Source organism: Plecotus auritus (genome assembly GCF_963455305.1).
Source record: "Plecotus auritus genome assembly, chromosome: 3".
Taxonomy (NCBI): Eukaryota; Metazoa; Chordata; class Mammalia; order Chiroptera; family Vespertilionidae; genus Plecotus; species Plecotus auritus.
Window position 1 is genome coordinate 25,833,286 of NC_137772.1, and position 24,015 is coordinate 25,857,300.

A 24,015-nucleotide genomic window follows, 5' to 3' on the forward strand; every position below is an offset into this window, starting at 1 on the left:
TGCACATCATAGCGACTCATCGATCAGTTGACTGTCTGCCCCCTAGTGGTCAGTGCATGTCATAGCAAGTGGTTGAGTGGCCTTAGCATATCATTAGCATATTACTCTTTGATTGGTTGAATGGAAGACTGGTCGACCGGACACAGCATATTAGGCTTTTATTTTATAGGATCTTTGAACCACAGTGTCAGTTAGGCTATGCATCCTTTCTCCCTCCATAGGAAGTTCTTTTGTGACCTTTAGCAGTCCTTCTACCTTCCACCCTGGCCCCAGGCAACAACTAATCTGATTTCTATCACTACAGTTAGTTTACCTTGCTCTACAATTTAATGTAAATTGAATTTGTACTATCCTTCGAGTGTTCACTGTATAAGACTGTAATTTCTCTGAATTAGCTGAACATTTTTTCTTGAATTTTTGAATAATATCAGTTCCTTTTAAGTATTTGTATGCCAAATTTAACACTAGGGCCATCTCAGTGTTGATTTCTATTGATTGCATTTTTTATTGGCTATGGATCACATATTCTTATTTATTTGATGTCTATTATTAATTAGTTATTATAGCATATTAGATATAGTTGCTTTACAATAGAAAGTTTGGACTCTCCTACCTCCCTCTGTAAAACACTGATTCTTTTTCTACTAGACCAGTGGTCGGCAAACTCATTAGTCAACAGAGCCAAATATCAACAGTACAACGATTGAAATTTCTTTTGAGAGCCAAATTTTTTAAACTTAAACTTCTTCTAATGCTACTTCTTCAAAATAGACTCGCCCAGGCTATGGTATTTTGTGGAAGAGCCACACTCAAGGGGCCAAAGAGCCGCATGTGGCTCGCGAGCCACAGTTTGCCGATCCTGGTACTAGACAATTCAACTATTGGCTAATCATTTTGAATTTTATTTGCTTGCTTTTATGCTTTATAATCTATATATATAAAAGCCTAAGCAACCGTTATGACTGGTCAACCACTTGACCAGTCAACCGGTCACTATGACGGGCATTGACTACCAAGGGGCAGACGCTCAATGCAGGAGCTGCCCCCTGGTGGTCAGTGTGCTCCCACAGCGGGAGCTCTGCTCAGCCAGAAGCCGGGCTCACGGCCGGCGAGCACATCTGCTGTGGCGGGAGCCTCTCCTGCCTCCGTGGCAGCACTACCGAGTGGCGGCGGCAGGCACAGTGGGGCTGGGATGAGCGGGAGCAGCGTGGCACCTGGCCCCAGCTCAGGCCCCTTCCCGGCCGCCTGCTTCTTCTCACTCTGCTACATCCCTCGGGGCCATAGGTTGGGGACTGGGCCGAAATTGGCAGTCCAACATTGCCTGAGGAGTCCCAGACAGCAAGAGGGTGCAGGCCAGGCTGAGGGACCCCACCGGTGCACTGTGCACTGGGCCTCTAGTATGTATATATGGAAGCTCAAGGTATTTCCAACTTGGTCTTCTTTGTGGATCCTGTTGGAGCTTGAATTAGGCTGTTAGAACTGATACTGAGTAGATTTTAGTATAGGGTAGAGATCAGCCAACAATAATTGATGGGCCAAATTTGGTGGGCTGATTTGTAAATAAAACTGAAATGCGGGAATTAAACTGGAACGTGTAGTTTTCCTCTAGGCAGGTTGCAAAGATGATTTTCCAGGTTCTTGTCCAGGTAGATTCGAAGAATGAAGCCACGGACAAAAGGTGGAAATTTATTGAGAAACAAGCACAGACTCCCATGTGGGGAGGGGGAGAGAGATCCACGAAGTCCCTCTTTCTTAAGGTTTATAAAGGCTGCAGTTCTTTGTGTCCTGGTATCTCCTCTGATTGGTCACTATAGCGGCTTCAAAGCTCAAACTCCAAGTGGTGTTCCCCTCTTTTCCTCCCTTTTATTTTTCTATTCTCTATGGCCTTTTTCTTTATTCTGTGAATGAGCGGATTCCAGCTTTCTTATTCTTTAAATTTATGCCTTCTGGCAGCTCCCAGCTTTGCAGCCCCGCAGGTCTCCCCCATGGCTCCCTAATTCCTAAATCTTCCTAAACCTGCCGATTTTACCCCTAAAAACTCCTTTCAAAATCTTATTGCAATGCATTCAGGCTCATTGGTTTGTATATCATGTATGACTTCTTTTGGACTATAGTGGCAAATTTCTTAGTTCCATCAGAGTATACACGTATACTGTAAGCGGATAATATTTACTATAGGCTCTTTACAGAAAAAGTTTCTCAAACCCTGGTTTAGGGCACAGTCTTTAGTCTCTTAAATCATATTCTTTCAAATGTTTTGGAAGGGAGAGAGGAAGGGGAGAGAAAGAGAGAGACACATTGATCGGTTGTGCTAACAGCTTTTATTCTGTCAGGACAGGTACTCCTAATGCTCCTCCCACAATAGCTCAAACAGCTAATTTTTATTTGAAAAGTGTTCACTTATGGAGAGGAAAAAAGCTCTAAAATATACTATTATAGTTACTATTAATAAAGAATAATAAAAAATACTATATATATATATATATATATATATATACTATGAAGTGATTCATATTGGCATTTATAGGAAAAGTATAAAAATACTATTAAATAGATTAAAGTATATTAAACACTGAAGCAAAAAATTTTAAGTTCAGTTGTTTGGCACTTGGAATGTAAGTGTAACACAGTTCCTGCTTTTTCATTACAATAATTTTCTTGGTGACATTTAAAAAGTGTGCTAAACATATTAGCAATGAAATTAATATTTTTGAAAATATACATTTTGTTTTCTATGAAAAATAATGCTCTTCATTTTTTAAAATATATTTTATTGATTTTTTACAGAGAGGAAGGGAGAGGGATAGAGAGTTAGAAACACTGATGAGAGAGAAACATCAATCAGTTGCCTCCTGCACACCCCCTATTGGGGATGTGCCTGCAACCAAGGTACATGCCCTTGACCTGAATCGAACCTGGGACCCTTCAATCCACAGGACAATGCTCTATCCACTGAGCCAAACTGGTCAGGACAAAAATAATGCTATTTAAATCTCTCTTGAAATTGCCGTACATTAGGAGAAATGTAGAAATATGTAGCAATAATTTTTATCATACCCATGTGTTTTTTTTTTGTGTGTGTTTTTTTAATATTTTAGGCACTCCCGGGGTGTAAAGGATTTTAGTACCTGTAGTTTGGATGAGTTTAAATATTTTGCTTCAAATTCTAGTCTTGAATGTCTTCATAACAGCCTTCCTATTAAGCCAGTTTACAAAAAAGTACAGCCTGTTTGTGGCAATGGAATATTGGAAAAAGGTGAACAATGTGATTGTGGCCTTGCCTCGGTGAGTAGAAAAAATTTCAAAAACTTTTTATTCCTTATATATGTATATAATAGGTATAAAAGAAGACAAACACCTTATTGTTTAGAAAAATAAATTTAAAAAAGACTTTTTTGAAAAGAAGATGGCAGCTTTTAAGTTTCCTAATTTTTGTTATTTTTGGAAATGGAGAGCAAACGTTCTTAAGGTAATGTTTATCTTCATATACTGTCTTTTGACATTCTTTAGTGTATGAATCAGCCACGCACTTAGAATTAGTGACCACAAGAGTATTGAGAGTTGAAGAAATATATTTAACAACAAGCAGCAACAAAAGCAGACAAAGAACATCTGAAGACTATAGACTGTTATCAGTGGGATAGCAAAATGCACTGGTAATATTGTGAGAAAAAGATTTGTATTGCCAGGTTTTAAAATTAAATTTTTCACATGTAGAAAATATAAAAATACACAACAAAGATTAAAATAAAAGTTGAGAGATGACAGAGGAGGTATTGACAACAAAGTGAAGTAGACATTAAAATTCTCAGAGATAGAAACTGTAAAATACAGAATATATTATACTTAAATATAGTATGTTAAAAGTATATTTCTGTATTAAAATATGTAATATACTAGAGGCCCAGTGCACGAAATTCATGCACCTGGGGTGGGAGGGGGGTCCCTCAGCCTGGCCTGTGCCCTCTCGCAGTCCGGGACCCCTCAGCGGACATCTCTCTTGCAGTCCAGGAACCATCGCTCCTTACTGCCTGCCTGCTTGCTGCTCCCTACTGCTCAGCTCACTGCTCCTTAGTGCTGCCACGGAGGTTCCTGCCACTGCCACTGCACTGGCCAGCCGTGAGCCCAGCTTCTGGCTGAGCAGTGCTCCCCTATCAGCGTGCACTGACCACCACGGGGCAGCTCCTGCATTGAGCGTCTGCCCCCTGGTGGTCAGTTCATAGTGACCAGTCATTCCTCTGTTTGGTTGATTTGCATATTAGGGTTTTATTATATAGGATAGGATATTGAATGTGAACTGTAAATGAAAAATAAAATTTAAAAAGAACCAAATAAAATTTTAGATCTGAAAATTTTTTAATATCTACATTTTTAATTCTCACCTGAGGATGTTTTTAAAATTGATTTTTAGAGAGAGAAACATCCATGTGACAGAAAAATACCGGTAGGCTGCCTCTGCACCTGCTGACCCACCGGATCTAACCTAAACCTAAGTATGTGCCCTAACCTAGAATCCAACAGGAAATCCTTTGGTGTACAGGTTGAGACTCCAACCAATTGAGCCACCTGGCCAGGGCAGATCTGAAAAAAATTTTTAAGTGTACCTCCAGGTCCTGGTCAGTGTGGATCAGTAGTTACAGTGCCCTCCCATGCACCAAAGGGTCATGGGTTCGATTCCAGGTGAGGGCACATACACAGGTTGTGGGTTCCATCCCTGTCAGATTGCTTGGGCAACTGATGGATGTTTCTCTTTCTCTTCCCCTCTCCCTTCCTCTCTCTCTAGAATCAATGAAAAAAACATATCCTTAGAGGAGGAGAAAAAAAATGCTGGTTTGGTTCAGTGGATAGTGCTTCTGCAGGCGGACTGAAGGGTACCGGGTTGGATTCCGATCAAGAATGTACCTGGGTTGCAGGCTCAATCTGGGGTCCTGGTTGGAGATTCAGCAAGAGGCAACCAATTGATGTATCTCACATTAGTTTCTGTCTTTCTCCCTCCCTTCCACTCTCTCTCTCTAAAAAAAAAAAATCAATGGAAAAATGTCCTCAGGTGAGGATTAACCAAAACAAACAAACAAACAAACACCCATCCCCAGTGTGATTATTGAAGGAGCATATGAAGTGTTTGTTGAATGAATGGGAAGGGATAGGACTTCACTTTCTAACTGTTTTAGCAACTCTGCAAGCCAGAGGGTTTATTTTTTATTTTAATTTTTATTGATTGATTATTTTAGAGAGTGGAAGGGAGCAAGAGAAACATCAGTGTGTTGTTCCACTTATTATGCACTCTTTGGTTGCTTCTTGTCTGTACTCTGACCAGGGATCCAACCTGCAACCTTGCTGTATGAGGAGGTTCTAACCTACTGTGCTGCGGGCTGTCAGGGCCCCTCAACAAAACCCCTCTGGCATGCCCTGGCCCCTGCTGTGGGCTGGAGCTCCTCTGCCACACCAAAGATTTGGGTTCCATTCTGTCAGGGCACCTGCTTAGGTTTCAGGTTTGATCCCCAGTCGGGGTTAACTGCTGCTCGGGAAGTGACTGAGGACCGTTGAGGTCCGTGTGTTCTATGTCATTTGGTGGGGAGCTGAAGCTCCATCGCCAACAAGGCCAACTCTGATCTCTGCTACCCCCATTCCTCCATCGAGGATGACTTCAACTATGGCAGCTGCGTGGCCTCCGCCAGTGTACACAACCGCATGGGTAGGTCAACCTTTTCACGCTCGCCTGGCCCAGCTGCTGCATAGGCACCTAGGAGGTGGATTTCCAGGTTCCCAGGGAGAGCACCCTCTGTGCCGGACTCCCAGAAAGAGCGGGGTCCTGGAGGGAAAGCACTTCACTCCCCCTCCCCTTAGGCTCCTGGGCCGGAGCACCCATCCGCACAGGGCTTGGAGGGGAGAGCCGCCCCAAGGAGGCCTCCTAGCTGGGTGCTGAGAAAATGAAACTGGAGCCCTTCCTCCTTGAACCCTCTCATCTTCAGTGTAGAAAGGGACAGATGAAGCCTCAGCAGCCTTAATGGGGCATGCTGTGCGCACAGCCTGCTGATTGGTCATTATGTGACAGCGTCCTGGATAATTTGCATATTCCTCTATTATTAGTATAGATAATATAAAACAACATATAACATATTATCTATAAATATGTATGTATTACATGTGTATTATTTAATGGCACTGAAACATATCTTAAAAAAGAAAGAAACCAGAAAAGAGTTTACTCTTGAAAAAAACTGCAGCTGGAAGATATAAGAATTATAAGTTTAAGTCTTTCTAGCCTAATGGTGCTCCTGCACCTCCACAGTGATGGCAGCATTAAGTGGCTGTGGAAAACAGCAGCTCTACCGACTCATTGTGGCAGAGAACAGAGTTTAGGGATGGGAGCTATTGGAAATTTAAGGGTAGGACCCTTAAAGTAAGAGAATTGTGAAAGTGGTAAGACCCAAAATCTGATTACCAACTGTACAAATACTTGGCAGACTGCAAAAATATGCATGGGCCAGAAATACTCCAGAGGGCAAAAGGGAAGGATGAGACATTTGAAAAAAACAGGGTTCATCAGGTGAGCTCTGTGAGTTTGATGGTTTTTTTTAGAGTACATTATCCAACTTTGTGCAATTTAGGCAGCAGAAATCTGAAAACTTCTTTCAGAAATCATAATATAGAACCTGAGACTGGAATTGCAACTGGAAATTAAAGAGAAATCTTCAGAAACAAGGAAACTGAAGATATATTATACTCTGAAATCTAAGTGCAAAGTCTGCCTATATTTCCGGCTGAATTATACCAGGGAATCAAGATAAAATTGATCGGTTGGAAGCCATATGAATTGAGCAGAGATAGCTGCTGCACATTGCAGGGGAAATAAAGTTTATAGTTTATGCCCAGGCCAACTTCCTACTAAGAAAACAAAAACAACCTTCAGGAGAACACAGCTGAATAGTCATTATATCATTTTTTCCTGTAATGTCCAACTTACTAACAAAAATTACTAGACATTCAGAGAAACAAGGAGTATGAACCATATTCAGGAAAATAGGTAGTTGAGGAAAACTGACTCTGAAAAGTTTAAGTTATTGCATTTAATACATAAAGCCTTCACAGTAGTTTTTATGAATATGTTAAGAGAATTAAAGAAAATTATGCTCAAATAATTGAAGGAAAATTATCTTAGAGTGAGCACCTAAGGAATCTTAACCAATATAATTAATATTTATAGGGTACTATATTTAACAACTAAATATAAACACTATTTTCAAGTGTACTTGAAATATTTATCAAGACAGAATATATTCTGAGCCATGCAGTAAATATCATCACTTTTATTTTATTTTGAGAATTAGATTAGAAATCAAGAATAATAAGATATCTTGAAAAACACCCAAATATTTGGAAATGATTATATCATTTCTAAATGGTCCATGGCTCAAAGAAATCATAAAGGCAATTAGAATATATTTTTATTACATTATTATTATTTTTAAATTGTCACCTCAGGTTATTTTTTCCATTGATTTTCAGACAGATTGGAAGGGAAAGAGGAAGGGAGAGAAAGAGAGATCAATGTGAGAGAGACACATTGATTGGTTGCCTCCTGCATGTGCTCTGACTAGAGCTGGGGAACCTGCAGCCGAGGTATGTGCCCTTGACTGGGAATTGAATCTGTGACCCTTGGGTGTGCAAACCAATGCTCTAACCACTGAGCAACCAACCAGGGCTAGAATATATTTTTAAAAGTGTGCAGATGAAAACATGAAAATATATGAGAATCAGCTACAACAGTGTTTTGAGGAAAATATATATCTTTAAATATTTATATTAGAGGGAAAGAATAATAAATTAATTGGAATGTAACTCTAGGGAACTAAAATATAACTCTAAATTAAAGCCAAAATAAATGGAAGGAACAAATGATAAAGATAAAAGCAGAAATTGTTGAGGTAGAAACTAGAGAATGAAAATAAAAGCTGATGCTTTCCAAAAAAAAAGCAATATATTTGATTTGATTTACCTCTTATTGTACCCATGGAGGAAAAATGAGAGAAAAACTAATGACTAATATCAGGAATCGAAACAGGCATATTAGCACACATCCTATAGGTGTAAAAATATGGAATATTAAAAACTTTATATAAATTAATTTGACAATTTTGATAAAACCGACAAGTTTCTTAAGACACAAATTATCACAACTGATATAAGAAGATAAAATTTGAATAGTTTTATATTTCATTAATAATTTAAATTTGTAATTAAACTATTTTTCACAGTGCAACTCCAAATCTATGCCTCTTCACTAGTGATTTTATCAAACATATAAGGAAAAAATAATGCCAATTATACGTAAATCTTCTCATGCTTCTTGAAGAAGGTAGGTTAAAAGGAGCCATTTCAAAATAGCCAGAATATTCTATTTTTCTTAAGAAGGTTTGCCCTTACAAAGTAGATTTAAAAAATCAAAGAACAGCTACATATTTGATTAAAAGAAACAGTATTTTAAAAAGCTAACAAAATAATATTTAACGTTTGAATACATGAGTCAATTTAAAATAACTTTTAAAAAATATAGCACTGCAGCCTATGGTCAAGTTGTTCATATGGAGTTTCCTCAAAAAACTAAAATTGGAATTCCCATTTGACCCAGTGATCCCACTTCTAGGAATATATCCCAAGAAACTAACTAGAAACACCAGTCAGAAAGGATATATGCACCCCTGTGTTCATAGCAGCACAATTCACCATAGCTAAGATTTGGAAACAGCCTAAGTGCCCATCAGCAGATGAGTGGATTAGAAAACTGTGGTACATCCCCACAATGAAATACTACGCTGCAGTAAAAAGGAAGGAATTCTTACCATTTGCAACAGCATGGATGGACCTGGAGAGCATTATGCTAAGCGAAATAAGTCAGTCAGAGAAAGATAAATATCAATGATATCACTCATTTGTGGAACAACATAAACTGATGAATAAAAACAGATAGAGACAGAAAAGCATCAATCAGACCATCAAACCTCAGAGGGAAGGTAGGGGAGGGTGGGGGTAAGGGGGAGAGATCAACCAAAGGACTTATATGCATGCATATAAACATAACCAATGGACACAGACACCAGGGGGGTGAGGTCATAAGTGGGGGTGGGGGGATGGGAGGGCCAAGGGGGAATAAGGACACATATGTAATAACGTAATCAATAAAGAAAATAAAGTAAAAAAGAAATGAAACAAAGCTGCAGCCCAAAAAAAGAAAAGAAAATGCTAATAAGAAATTATCAATAACAAAAAAGGCAATACTAGGAGAGAAACATCTGATATTGGTAGACTACATAATTTAAAACAAGCTTGCTGCTGAAGACCAGACAAGCTGACTGAAGGCACTGAATTTTATAAAATACTAGAGGCCCGGTGCATGAAATCTGTGTATGGAGCAGGGTCCCCTCAGCCCAGCCTGCACCCTCTCCAATCCGGGACCCCTCGGGGGATGTCCGACTGCCAGTTTAGGCCCGATCCTAGGAATCGGGCCTAAACCAGCAGGGGATTTGGGCCTAAACCAGCAGTCGGAGATCCCTCTCACAATCCTGGAACGCTGGCTCCTAATTGCTCACCTGCCTGCCTGCCTGGTCGCCCCTAACTGCCCTCCCCCCCCCTCACTGGCCTGATTTCCCCTCACTGCCTCTGCCTGCTGGCCTGATCGCCCCTAACTGTCCCCTCTGCTGGCCTGGTTGCCCCCAACTGCCCCCCATGCCGACCTGGTCACCCCTCACGGTACCTCCACTGGCCTGGTCACCCCATGCAGCCTGCTTGTTCAGTCGTTTGTTCATCCCTCACTAATGCACCTGCCAGCCTGGTCGCCCCACGCAGCCTGTTTGTTCAGTCATTTGGTCATCTCTCACTAACCCCCCTGCTGGCCTGGTCGTCCCACACAGCCTGCTCATTCAGTCGTTTGGTCATCCCTCACTAACCCCCTCTGCCGGCCTAGTTGTAGGCAGCCATCTTGTGAGGGCATGAGGGTTAATTTGCATATTACCTCTTTATTATATAGGATAAGTAACTATAGGGCCAGCATCCCAGTGACATCAGAGGTCTAAATAGATGTGTCTGGCTTCTTGGACCACCTTTTTTTTAGGATAGGTTTGGGGATTTTGCCATTTTAGAGAGAAGAATGTTGCTTTTGACAGCTTCACATCAGAGAAGTTCTCTATGTGAACAGATCTGGCTTGTACAAGTTATTATCAAAGCAAGAATATAAGAAAATTTTTGAAGAGAATGGTAGTTAACAAGGTATCTAATAATTACTTTCTCTAAGGTTTTGGCTCCACAGTATGTTAATGTTCAGATTGCATGGAGTGTAGTGAAACAACACATTTCTTTTACAAACTAGTGAATGAGATGTTGATTCTTATAAATTGATATAAAAAATGGGATTACTAAAACTGTGAGTTAAGAAAAGCCTCCTACTTTGTAAAGAAATCCTGAGTTGCAGTTTTGTTTGATGGTACCTAATTATACATGATTGAGTAATAGCATTTATTTCCAGGAATGTACACATAAAAAATGCTGTGATTCTGTAGCATGTCGATTGAAAGGTAGGACAGACTGTGGTTCCGGGGAATGCTGCACACAAAACTGCAAGGTAAGAGGCAATGTGTATTTTATAGTAGCTTAGCATTAGTTACTTGAAATTCCTGTTTAAAGAAGATGGAAAACATATTTCACCCTTCTCATTTTATTATATCCTAGTAACATAGGACCCACTCTCCCACTTCAGTCTTTTCAGCCATCTATCATCTCTCATGTACATAATAACTGATGCTCCTTCTCTACTAACTTGACTTCCCATTTCTATACCTCATTACAAATCTTTCTTGTACCCAGTGAGATTTCTTCATGATTGACATACATCACCCCTACCTATGGGGTCAGAAAGTTTGATTAGTTCCTTTTGTTAGCTAAATTCTCTTCACTGCCTTCTGGTGAAGTCCTCTGTTCCTTTGCAATTCATTCCATTATTGTTGCAATCATTCAATTCCTCTTTTTTATTGAAAGCATTTAAAGAATTCCTGAGCAGTTGTCCCATGGTGGCACAATTCACTGGAATCCTAAGGAAAAAGGAAACAAACTCCTGAACAAGGTGTAAACATCTGTAAGATTGGAGAAAGAGTATACTTTTATCTTTTAAAAATAATTTCCTCCAGCTTTATTGAGATATAAATGACACATAACAGAATATAAACTTAAGGTTTACACCGTAACTATTTAGTATAACTACATAGTGCAAAATTTTTACCATGTAAGATTAGTTGACACATCTATCACTTCATATAGCGAGAATATTTAAGAGTTACTATTTTAGCAACTTTCAAATATATAATACATTATTGTTAATTATAGTCACCATTCTGTGCATTAAATCCCCAGACTTATTCATTTTATAGTTGAAAATTTGAACTCTTGACCAATATCTTCCAATTTCCCCCACTTTGTAGCATCTGGCAACTACCATTCTATTTTCTGTTTTGGTGAATTATATACATATATTTCTTGTTTGACTTATTTAATTTAGAATGATACCCTCAAGTTTAATTTGGCAGAATTTCCTTCTTTTTATGGTCGAATATTACTCCATTGTGTATATACACTACATTTAAAATATGCATTCATCCATTGATGAACACTTAAGTTATTTCCATGTCTGTTGTGTATAATGCTTCATGCAATGAACATGGAGGTACACATATCTCTTCAAGATACTGATTTTATATTCTTCAGATACATAGTCCTAAATTGGATTCCTGGATTAATGGTAGTTTTATTTTTAAATTTTTGAGGTTTCTTTTATAGTAGGATATTGCAACAATATTAGTTCTTATCTGTGAACACAGAATATCTTTTCATTTACTTGTGTCTCTTTCAAATTTTTTCATCAATGTCTACAGTTTTCTGTGGACAAGACTTTCACCTCCTTTTTTAAATTTATTACTAAGTGTTCTTTTTGGTACTATTGTAAATGGGTTTTAAAAATTTTCTTCTTCATGCATTTTGTTGTAAATGTATAGAAATAAAAATATTTTTGTACTTTAATTCCATAACCTATGGCTTTACTGACTTTATTTCTCAGTTCTCTTGTTTGGTGGCTTCTTCAGGAATTTTTGGATATAAGATCATGTCATCTGCAAACAGACACAATTTTCTGCTTCCTTTATGATTTCGGTTCTTTTTATTTATCTCCCCCCCCCCCCCCCCCATTTTAGTGCTCTAGCTAGAGCTTCCAATACGTGGTTGAATAGGAATGGAGAAAGAGGATGCCTTTGTCTTGTTCATGATCTTAAAAGGAGATCCTTTAAGCTTTTCCCTATTGAATATGATGTGGGCTAAGGCTTGTCATATATGGTCTTTATTATGTTGAGAAATGTTTTTTTCTATACCCAAATTGTTGAGAACTTTTATCATGAAAGGGTGTTGAATTTTGTCGTTCGTTTTTGTATCTCTTCAAAGGATAATTTAATTATTACCCTTACCCTTAATTCTATTAATGGGGTGTATCATTGAAATGTGGAAATTAAACTAAAACACGTGGTTTTCCTCTGAGTAGGATGCAAAGGTGGCTTCCTTCCTGGGTCCTTGTACAGGTGGATTCGAAGAATGAAGCCACGGACAAAAGGGGGTATAGGAAAAAGTGGAAATTTATTGGGAAATAAACCCAGACTCCTAGGTGGGGAGGGGGAGAGACCCTCTTTCTAAGATTTATAAAGGTTGCAGTTCTTTGTGTCCTGATATCCCTTCTTATTGGTCACTATAGCAGCTTCAAGACTCAAACACCATGTGGGGTTCCCCTCTTTTTCTCCACCTCTTGTGGTAGAATTCTCTATTCCCTATGAAAATCTCTTTTCCTCTTTCTCCCTTTTGTTTTTCTACCCACTGTGGCTTTCCCCTTATCTTCTGTGAATGAGAGTCTTCCTCTCCCCTTATTCTGTGAATGTATGCCTTTTGGCAGCTCCTAGCCCCCCAGCTTTGCAGCCCTCCTCCATGGACTCCCTTTATTTCTAGACTTCCCTAAACCTGCCCCTAAAAACTCCTTTCATCATGTTTTCTAATTTCCATGTGTTGCATCATCCATGCATCCTAGGGATAAGTCCCACTTGATCATAGTTTTTGAGCCTTTAATGTGTGGTTGAACTTGGTGTGTTAGTGTTTTGTTGAAAAGTTTTATATTTCTATTCATTAGGATATTAGCCTGTAATTTTCATTTCTTATTGTGTCCTTATCTGTCTTTGGTATCTTGGTAATGCTGGCCTTGTAAAATGAGTTTGGGCTTTTAAAAAAAAGCACTGAAAGAGTTTGAGAAGTATTAGCATTGTTCTTTAAATATTCCATAAATTTTGCCTCTGAAACCAACTGGTCCTGGGCTTTTCTTTGTTAAGAGGTTTGATAACAAATTCAATCTCTTTAGTTGTGGTTATTTTCTTCAAGCTTTCTACTTCTTTATGATTCATTCTTGGTAGGTTGTCTGTTTCTAGGCATCTATTTCTTATAGTTTACTCAATTTTAACATATAATTATTCATAGTAGCTTTCTATGTTCCTTGGTATTTCTATGGTATCAGTTTTATTGTGTACTCTTTGAGTCTTGTCTTTTTTTTTTTTTTTTTTTTTTTTTTAGTTAGCCTACTTCAAGGTTTGCCATTTTGTTTCCCTGATTTTTTAAAGTTACTTTGGAGACAAATAAAATGAGTTTATCAAAGTCAGAGGTAACACAATTACTAAACAAAAACCAATTGTATACAATAGCTTCGATAGCTATGAACAATCTGAAAATGAAGTTAGAAAACGAATGCTATTCACAATAGCATAAAATACTTAGGAATACAATTAATACATGAAATGCTGGGTTTCGGCACCAAATGAAAGATCAGACAGAGGCCGAAAACCAGGACTACAGGCTTTATTAGAGGAGAAAGACCCTGCCGGGCTGTCTCGCAAGGGGAGAAGAGCAACACGTGCAGAGGTGAACATGCCTTCTGAGGGGAGGAATGGGAAGGGATGGGGCTTAGGGTACTCGGCACCCGGTGATTCACCAATTTATGTAAGGCACATGATTAGGCACTTAGGTACTTAGGAATCGGGGGCTTAGGGTATTTGGCAGGTGCTGATTGGTGGTTCAATGTATAGTCCATATAAGGTGCCTGGTTGGGTACTCAGGAATGTCCAGGCCGCAGGTGCAGGTTACGTCATACTCCATCCACCAGTTGAGGGAAGGGAGGATACACTTAACAAAACATTATTGAAAAAATAAAAATAATCTAAGCACCGAAGAGATCAGAGATATATAATTGAAGAAGTTATTTTTTAAAACAGTGGTTTGCAATGTGGTTTGTGAAATAAAATTCCTATGTATCAAATTTTCTTTTTTTAAAATCTACAAACTTTGTTCTACATGTTTATGGTTTGTATGTTTTGTTTTGTAAATGGTTGCTGATATCTGGCATATGGAGAAACCAAAGGCTACATATCTGAGCATAGCCATAATAGATTGAAAGTAATTTTTATATTAATTCCTTAGATTTACTTTCTTTTTTACAATAATGGTAACCTGATTATCTTTGAGTTTATCACATCTCTCAGAAATATTACCCACTCATTTATGCATGATAAATTCAGTCACCTAAGTTGTTATGCAGTGCTTAAGTAGTTAACAAGAAAAACTTCCTCATTGATCTTAGTTAGCAACTTAGAAAAAAATGGTTGGAAATTCAAAGTCTGAAGAGAAAGAAAACTTGAGTATCACTAATATGTAATCTTTTCTAATGTTTCTTTTTCCTTCTAGTTAAAACCACTTGGTGTAATTTGTAGGAAACTATATGATGAAGATTGTGATTTTACTGAGTATTGCAATGGGGTTGACCCACATTGTGTGGTTGACACTTTTAAACGCGACGGGGAATATTGTAATGCAAATGAATCCTTCTGTTATAAAGGGCGATGTCGGATGTTTGATAAACAGTGTAGAGATTTAATTGGAGGAGGTAATGACCATATTTTCTTCTTAGTTCCAAGCTCTATTCAATTCTATAGAACAAAAATGCAGATGTAATTTGTTAATAAGTGAAATCTTGTCTAGCGTATATTATTGTTAAAGGAAATAAAAGTTTCTTGGTTCTTTAAAACAAACAAAAAACCCTGTGCATTTATATACAACTACAGACCCAATGCACAAAATTTGTGCAAGAAAAGGCCCTCGCAGCCCCAGCTGCCTCGGCCCTCGCAGCCCAGGCTTCATCTGGAAGGTCGTCTGGACAGTCGTTCTGCTGTTCAGCCATTCAGTTGATTTGCATATTACACTTTTATTATTATAGATTAATATGCTAGTTAACCACCACTCCATCACAAAGATGGCTGCACCCACAGCTGAGGCCAAGTTCCCATAAGGAGCCTTAACAAGCAATCAGCAGGGACCTGAGGCTACACCCTCCCCCACCCCCGTGGGGCTTGACAGGGGACCTCAGGCCGCGCCCCCCACCCCAGCACCGAGCCAGGGGACCTGAGGCTGCGCCCCCCTGTCTGGCGGGGCTTGACAGGGGACCTCAAGTTGCACCCCCAGTGCTGGGTTGGGGGAACTCAGGCCACGCCCCCCACCCAAGGGTGACCTGAAGCTGCACCCCCCTGCTGATGGGGCTTGACAGGGGACCTGAGGCTATTCCCCCCTCCTGGTGCTGGGCCGGGGGAACCTGAGGCTGCGCCTCACCCCCCGCCTGGCAGGGCTTGACAGGGGACCTCAAGGCATGCCCCCCACCCTGGTCTGGGCTGGGGGACCTCAGGCCACGCCCCCTGTCCTGGGGCCGGGGCAGGGGACCTGAGGCTACATTCCCTGCCCGGCAGGGCTTGACAAGGGTGGGACTAGCCAGGTCTAGATCTATCCCAATGAAGGGGGGGTGCAGCCGGGTCTGGGTCTCATGCGATTTTGAGGTGCATGTAGGTGGGCGGGGACTTGACTCTGGGTCCCATGGTGTGCCCCAGACTCTGACAGGAGGAAGGTTTTCATATACATTTTACTAATTTTCTTTCATCTCTGACACTTCTATTATAGAGAAAAGGCAAATAGCAATATTAAATTATTTCCTCTAATTAATCCCCTTTTAATGTGCATGAATTTCATGCACCGGGCCACTAGTTTGCACATAAAAGAACCCTCAAGTAGAAATGAAGCTTCTCAGAACTGTATATAGAATCTGAGGTGGTGGGTGTTAGATTAGACTTACATGAAACAAAGGATTTTACTAGAACAAAGCAGGGCTAATCACTGGTTGTGTGGATTTTAAGACTGGCTCTGTTCAAAGGGGCTTCCTGAAGAGTGAGGGCTTCAGCTAGTTTAGTCCAATTTGATAGTTTCCTATAAATGTGTAGATTATTAGTTCCATTGAAATACTATGCATTTTCCTACACATATGTAGTTTAGATTATTTGAGAGAGAGAGAAATTTTTTATTTCTTAGTCCTCCCTCTAGGTCTTCCTTTGCAAGGTCAGAAGAGAAAATTCTAAGTAGTGTCCATATCAATAGGAATGCCAGGAATTTAAAAGGAGAGGACACAGAGGTTTTGGTAATTATACTTTTGTTCTTTTCTATAGAATTGTAGTTGTGCCATCTGTCAAGACAGGCTACATTCCAGCAATATTTAAAACATAACTGAGATAAAAAACAAATTACCACTAAAATCAGGAAAAATAGAAATGTGTACTTCAGATTCAATATTTCCCCAAATAAAAGCAAGAAAATAAATCTCAGTGCTGGCCAGATATTTTAGTGTTAGATAGTGGGATGTCAGCTAGATGTTCCCCAGGTAATTTATTTACTGTTTTGTTAGTATTAACAGTGATTTTAAAGCCCTCTGTGGGAAACTATATGTGAATAAGTACAATAATCATCTCCTAAAATAGTATAGCTGTCTTTTTGGAGGAAAGTAAAACATGTAATGAATCTTGATTTCAAATTAACGTCTGTCCAATCCAAGTGATCACTTGTGTTGATGTGTCTAGAAAAAGATAAGTTTGGCTATCAGTCAACTTTCGTAGTTAATTTTGGAAAACAATCCCATTTATGTAGCTTCATGTAGACCTTGAAGGCCATAGGCAGCTGTTGAAAATAATTACTGTTTTTAAATCCAAATTAACTATAATTCTTTGACTAGATCATCCATGGAAGCCTATCATGGACACTAGTAACTAGCATCATCTTAAGGAGGGTTTCATGTAATTCTAAAGGAGGCATTAGCTTTCCAGCATAAAAACCATATATGACTTACTGGCAACAGCCAATAAAAACCTCATTCCACAGACCTTTTACTTAGTTTAGGATTCATCACAAAGGGAACTTATCCTGAATTAATGCTGAATCAATAGGATTTGTGAGAGGAGAGGGGAATCTAGGACTTCCTGCACTGTAATTTTGCTGGTGTCTTTCTCCCTCTGGAATATCTTTTCCTCAACATTATTGAGATATAATTGACATATAACACTATATAAATTTAAGATTTAGAACATGTTGATTTGATATATTTACACATTGCTAAATGATTACCACCATAGTGTTAGTTAACACCTCCATCTTGTCACATAATTTCCATTTCTTTTTTGTGGTGAGAACTTTGGTATACTCTCTTAGCAACTTTCAAGTACATAATACAGTTTTCTTAGCTATAACCACTATGCTATGCATTATATCCCCAGAACTTGTAAATACTATAACTGGAAGTTTTTACCCTTTGGCCATATATCCCTATTTCCACTACCCAATGTCTCTGATAATTACTACACTACTCTCTGTTTCCATGAGTTTTTATTTTTTTAAATTTTTTTTTGATTCCACATATAAGTGATGTTATATATTTGTCTTTCTTTTTTTAAAAAATATATTTTATTGATATTTTACAGAGAGGAAGGGAGAGGGATAGAGAGCTAGAAACATCGATGAGAGAGAAACATCGATCAGCTGCCTCCTGCACACCTCCCACTGGGGATGTGCCCGCAACCAAGGTACATGTCCTTGACCAGAATCGAACCCGGGACCCTTCAGTCCGCAGGCCGACGCTCTATCCACTGAGCCAAACCGGTTTTGGCATATATTTGTCTTTCTTTGACTTATTTCACTTAGCATAATGCCTTTAAGATTCATCTAGGTTATGTCAAATGGCAAGAATTTCTTCTTTTCATGGCTGAATAATATTCCTACATTCACATATACACACACCTTTCCTTTTACATTTATCTGTTGATGGACACTTACGTTATTTGTATATCTTAGATATTGTGAATAAGGCTGCATGAATGTGGGAGTGCAGATTTTATTTGAGATCCTGATTTCAATTCCTTTGAATATAGACCCAGAAGTGGGATTGCTGGATCTATTTATTCCTATTTTTAAGTTTTTGTGGAACCTCCATACTGTGCCCTTTCACAGTCCTGGAGCCCTTGGGAGATGTCTGACTGCCGGCTTAGGCTCGCTCCCCACCAGCCGTGAGCCCAGCTTCTGGCTGAGAGGTGCTCCCCCCCTGTGGGAGCACATTGACCACCAGGGGGTAGCTCCTGCATTGAGTGTCTGCTCCCTGGTGTTCAGTGCGTGTCAAGTGACTCATTGTTCCACCTTTCAGTCAATTTGCATATTAGCCTTTTATTATATAGGAATTGCTGATAACCCCTAAATGGTCAAACTTAGGAGTAGCTGCTTGTAATGTTCTTGAGTATTGAGATCAATGTCACCAAGTGCAGTACACTAGGTTTCCTCATCCATAAACAGAAACATAAACACCTGCCTACCTTCATTGCAGTCCTGCCCTAGTAATAAAATGTGATGGGAAAGCACTATGAGTTATAAAATATGAGGGATTAACAAGCAAGATGAACAAGTATATATAAGTACACAAAATAAATGCCTTTCTTCTAGAGATCATTGCAGCCACATAGGAAACAAAACGAAAGAGAAACAACCCCTCTCCCCCGCCCCCCGCCCCAAAACAACCTCTTGATCCCACTACTTTCTCAAAATCTCCTCCAAGAGCATTCCTAACCACAGCAGGTCACTGCAGTTGCTGATGTTTCCATCAAGGAACTTGCACCCTCAGGGTTCTGGGAACCCCAGTGACTTCATTGTTGTTGTAAGAGTGTCAAATTTCTGTCCTAAAATGTCCCAAACTTCTGATCACTGTCTTTCTTTATTTATTTGGGTTTCATGGTAAACTCAGTTCAAAGCCTGCCAAATGGAGGTAAGAATAGGAAAGTTGATACCATATATTCTTAAATCTCTCAGGCCCCAGGAGAATTAGGGACAGAACCACAAAAGATATAATTTTGGGAGAAAAAGAAAATTCTGGCCAGAAGTAGGTCTTACAGGGCAGTGGGCCTTTGGTGTGAAGAAAACAATGCAGAAATACCTGTTACCCTGAGCCTCAAAAGTTGAGCTGAAAAAAGGCCACTGTAGAGGGTGTTAGGTTGTTCACAGTGGTGGGGTACTGACATGGCTCCCCAAGCCCATTAAGAGAACTGTGGGTGGATTGGAAGAATTGTTCAAATGACATGGGTTTTACATAACACAATGACCCATCCCAATCCAACATTTAGTGTTTTGTTCATGATGGATTTTCCTTGTAATCAACTTCGGTTTTTTAATATTCTTGATTGATTAAAAATATTTTAAAAAATCAAAGTTTTACATATGTCTCCCTTTTTCCCCCATTGACCTCTACCCTACCACTCCCACCGCCCAGCACATGCCCTCTCCTCCCTAGTGTCTATGTCCATTGGTTAGGCTTATATGCATGCATACAAGTCCTTTGGTTGAGCTCTTAACCACACATGCTCCCCTGCCTTCCCTCTGAGGTTTGACTGTCTGTTCAAGACTTCTCTGTTTCTGGATCTATTTTTGTTCATCAGTTAATGTTGTTCATTATATTCCACAAATGAGAGACATCATGTGATATTTATCTTTCTCCAACTGGCTTATTTCGTTTAGCATATGCTCTCCAGTTCCATCCATTCTGTTGGGAATGGTAAGGGTTCCTTCTTTTTTATGGCAGAGTAGTATTCCATTGTGTAGATGTACCCCAGTTTTCTAATCCACTTATTGACTGATGGGCACTTAGGCTATTTCCAAATATTAGCTATGCTGCTATGAACATAGGGGTGCATATATCCTTTCTAATTGGTGTTTCTGATTTCCTGGGATATAATCCTAGAAGTGGGATCACTGGGTCAAATGGGAGTTCCATTTTTAATTTTTTTGAGGAAACTCCATATGTTCTCCACAGTGGCTGCACCAGTCTGCATTCCCACCAGCAGTGCATGAGGGTTCCTTTTTTTCCACATTCTAGCCAGCACTTGTAGTTTGTTGATTTGTTGATGATAGCCATTCTGACAGGTGTGAGATGGTGCCTCCTTGTCATTTTGATTTGCATCTCTCGGATGATTAGTGACTTTGAGCATGTTTTCATATGTCTCTTGGCCTTTTGTATGTCCTCTTTCGAAAAGTGTCCATTTAGGTCCTTTGCCCATTTTTTGAATTAGGTTGTTTATCTTCCTTTTGTTAAGTTGTATGAGCTCCCTATAAATTTTGGAGATTAAGCCCTATTGGAGATAGAATTGGCAATATATGTTCTCCCATGCAGTGGGCTTTCTTGTAGTTTTGTTGATGGTTTCTTTTGTTGTTCAGAAGCTTTTTATTTTGATGTAGTCCCATTTATATATTCTTTTTTTAGTTTCCATTGTCCTAGGAGCTGTGTCAGTAAAGATATTGCTATGACATATAGCTGATATTTTGCTGCCTGTGGATTCCTCTAAGATTTTTATGGTTTCCCTTCTTACATTTAAGTCCTTTATCCATTTTGAGTTTATTTTTGTGTATGGTGTAAGTTGGTGGTCTAGATTCATTTTTTTGTGTGTGTATCTGTCCAATTTTCCCAACACCATTTATTGAAGAGACTATATTGACTCCATTGTATGTTCTTTCTTCCTTTGTCAAATATTAATCGAACATAATGGTTTGGGTCAATTTCTGGGTTCTCTGTTCTGTTCCATTGGTCTATATATCTGTTCTGGTGCCTATACCAGGCAGTTTTGAGGACAGTGGCTTTGTAATATAGCTTAATATCTGGTATTGAGATTCTGCCTACTTTGTTCTTCTTTCTCAGGATTGCTGCAGTTATTCAGGGTCTTTTTTTCTTCCATATGAATTTCTGGAGAGTTTGTTCTAGGTCTGTGAAATATTCCTTTGGTATCTTAATGGAGATTGCATTGAATCTATAGATTGCTTTGGGTAGTATGGACATTTTAATGATGTTGATTCTACCAATCCATGAACATGGTATATTCTTCCATTTGTTTATATCTTCCTCTATCTCTTTTTCAACGTCCTGTAGTTTTCTGAGTTCAGGTCTTTTGCCTACTTAGATAAGTTTATTCCTAAGTATCTTAATTTTGTTGTTGCATTGATTGTAAATGGGATTGTTTTATTAAATGTCTCTTTATGTAAGTTCACTATTGGTATATAAAAAAAACCCATAAATTTCTGGGTGTTAATTTTGTATCCTGCTACATTGCCAAATTCATTTATGAATTCTAATAGTTTTTTTGATAGAGTCTTTAAGTCAAATAGTTTTTTGATGATGGACAATATCATGTCATCTGCAAATAATGACAGTTTTACTTCTTCCTTTCAAATTTTGATGCCTTTTATTTCTTTTTCTCATCTGATGACTATGGTTAACACTTCCAGTATTGTGTCAAACAGGAGTGGTGAGAGTGGGCATCCCTGTCTTGTTCTTATTCTTAGGGGGAATGGTTATTTTTCCCATTGAGTATGATGTTGACTGTAGGTTTGTCAGATAAGGCTTTTATTCTGTTGAGATATGATCCCTCTATTCCCACTTTGCTGAGGGTTTTTATCAAGAAAGGGTATTGGATTTTATCAAATGCTTTTTCTGCATCAATTGATATGACTGTGATTTTTATCTCTCAATTTGTTTATGTGATATATCATATTTATTGATTTGCAGATATTGTACCATCTTTGCATCTCCAGAATAAATCCCACTTGGTCATGGTGTATTATCTTTCTAATGTAATGCTGGAATTTTGTTGAGGATTTTAGCATCTGTGTTCATTAGGGATATTGGCCTGTAATACTCTTTCTTTTTTAGTGTCTTTATCTGGTTTTGGTATTAGGGTAATGCTGGCTTCATAGAATGAGCTTGAAAGTGTTCCTTCCTCTTGAATTTTTTGGAATAGTCTGAGGAGGATAGGTTTTAGTTCTCCTTTGAACTAAACTGTTCAACCCATCTGGCCTAGGGCTTTTTTTTGTTGGACGTTTTTTGATAATTGCTTCAATTTCCTCCATAGTTATTGGCCCATTCAAAATTTTTTAGTCTTCCTAATTGAGCTTTGGAAGGTTGTATTTTTCTAGGGATATGTCCATTTCTTCTAGGTTTTCCAGTTTGTTAGAATATATTTGTTCATAGTATTTTTTTTCTTTTTACAATCCTTTGTATTTCTGTAGGGTCTCTTGTTATTCTGCCTCTTTCATTTCTGATTTTTTTAAATTTGGGTCCTCTCTCTTTGCTTCTTGGTGAGCCTGGCTAGAGGATCATCAATCTTGTTTATCCTTTCAAAGAACCAGCTATTGGTTTTATTGATCTTTTGTACTATTTTTTTTTGTTCTCTGTGTCATTTATTTCTGCTCTGATCTTTATTATCTCCTTCCTTCTGCTCACTCTAGGCTTTTCTTGCTGCTCTCTTTCTAATTCTTTAAGTTATAGAGTTAGATAATTTATTACTATCTTTTCTTGTTTTCTGAGATGCTATGAACTTCCCTTGTAGGACGGCTTTCACTGTGTCCCATAGATTTTGGATTGTTGTGTTTTCATTGTCATTTGTTTCCAGAATGTTTTTAATTTCTTCTTTGATCTCTTTGGTAACCCAACCATTGTTTAATAGCATGCTATTTAGCCTCCAACCATGATTTGTTTTCATTGTTTTTATTGTAGTTGATTTCTAATATTATGCCATTGTGGTCTGAGAAGATGTTTGATATGATTTCAATCTTCTTGAATTTGGAGAGACGTCGCCTGTGACCCAATATGTGGTCTATATTTGAAAATGTCCCATGTGCACTTGAAAAGAATGTATATTCTGTAGCTTTGGGATGAAATATTCTGAAGATGTCAATTAAGTCCATCTGATCTAGTGAATCATTTAGGATAGCTGTTTCTTTGCTGATTTATTTTGTCTAGAGGATTTATTCAGTGATGTCAAAGGGGTGTTAAAGTCCCCTACTATGATTTATTGCTGTCAATCTCTCCCTTGATATCCTGCAAAAGTTTTTTTTTTTTAATGTATTTGGATGCTCCTGAATTGGGTGCATATATGTTTATATCTTCTTATTGGGTTGCTCCCTTTAGTATTATGAAGTGGCCTTCCTTATCTCTTTTTATGGAGGTCTATTTTGTCAGATATAAATATTGCTACCCCAGCTTATTTTTTTCATTTCTGTTTGCCTGGAGGATATTTTTCCATCCCTTCATTTTTAATCTGGGTGAGTCCCTTGTTCTGAGGTGGGTCTCTTGTAGACAGTATATATATGGGTCATGTTTTCTTATCCATTTAGCCACTCAGTGTCTTTTTATTGGAGCATTTAATCTGTTTATGTTTAAGGTTATTATTGATAGGTACTTGTTTGTAGCCATTTTTATGTGTGCCTGTGTTCCTTTTCCCCTTTCTATTCCTTCTTTCTACAACAGTGCCTTTAGCATTTCTTGTAGTACTGGCTTGATAGTGATAAACTCCCTTAGTCTTTTTTTTGTCTGTGAAGCTCTGATTCCCCCTTCAATTTTGAATGATAGCCTTGCTGTATAGAGTATTCTTGGATTCATTTCCTTACTTTGTATCACTTTGTATACTTCATTCCAGCCCCTTCTGACCTGATATGTTTCTGTTGATAAATCATTTGATAATCTAATGGGATCCCCTGTAGGTAACTTTCTGTCTCTTGCAG

General features: G+C 38.6%; 1 protein-coding gene across 1 annotated transcript in view; it reads left to right on the forward strand.

The window, feature by feature from the left end:
- LOC308243472 (disintegrin and metalloproteinase domain-containing protein 5-like) overlaps window positions 1-24,015 on the forward strand; it is a gene marked incomplete at both ends in the record, with an annotated part of 133,395 nt that overhangs the window by 68,641 nt on the left and 40,739 nt on the right. Inside the window, 3 exons of the mRNA XM_080659017.1 lie at window positions 3,099-3,285; window positions 10,523-10,618; window positions 14,809-15,007. Coding sequence (XP_080515143.1) covers window positions 3,099-3,285; window positions 10,523-10,618; window positions 14,809-15,007 — 482 coding nt within the window. The remainder of the gene's footprint in view (window positions 1-3,098; window positions 3,286-10,522; window positions 10,619-14,808; window positions 15,008-24,015) is intronic.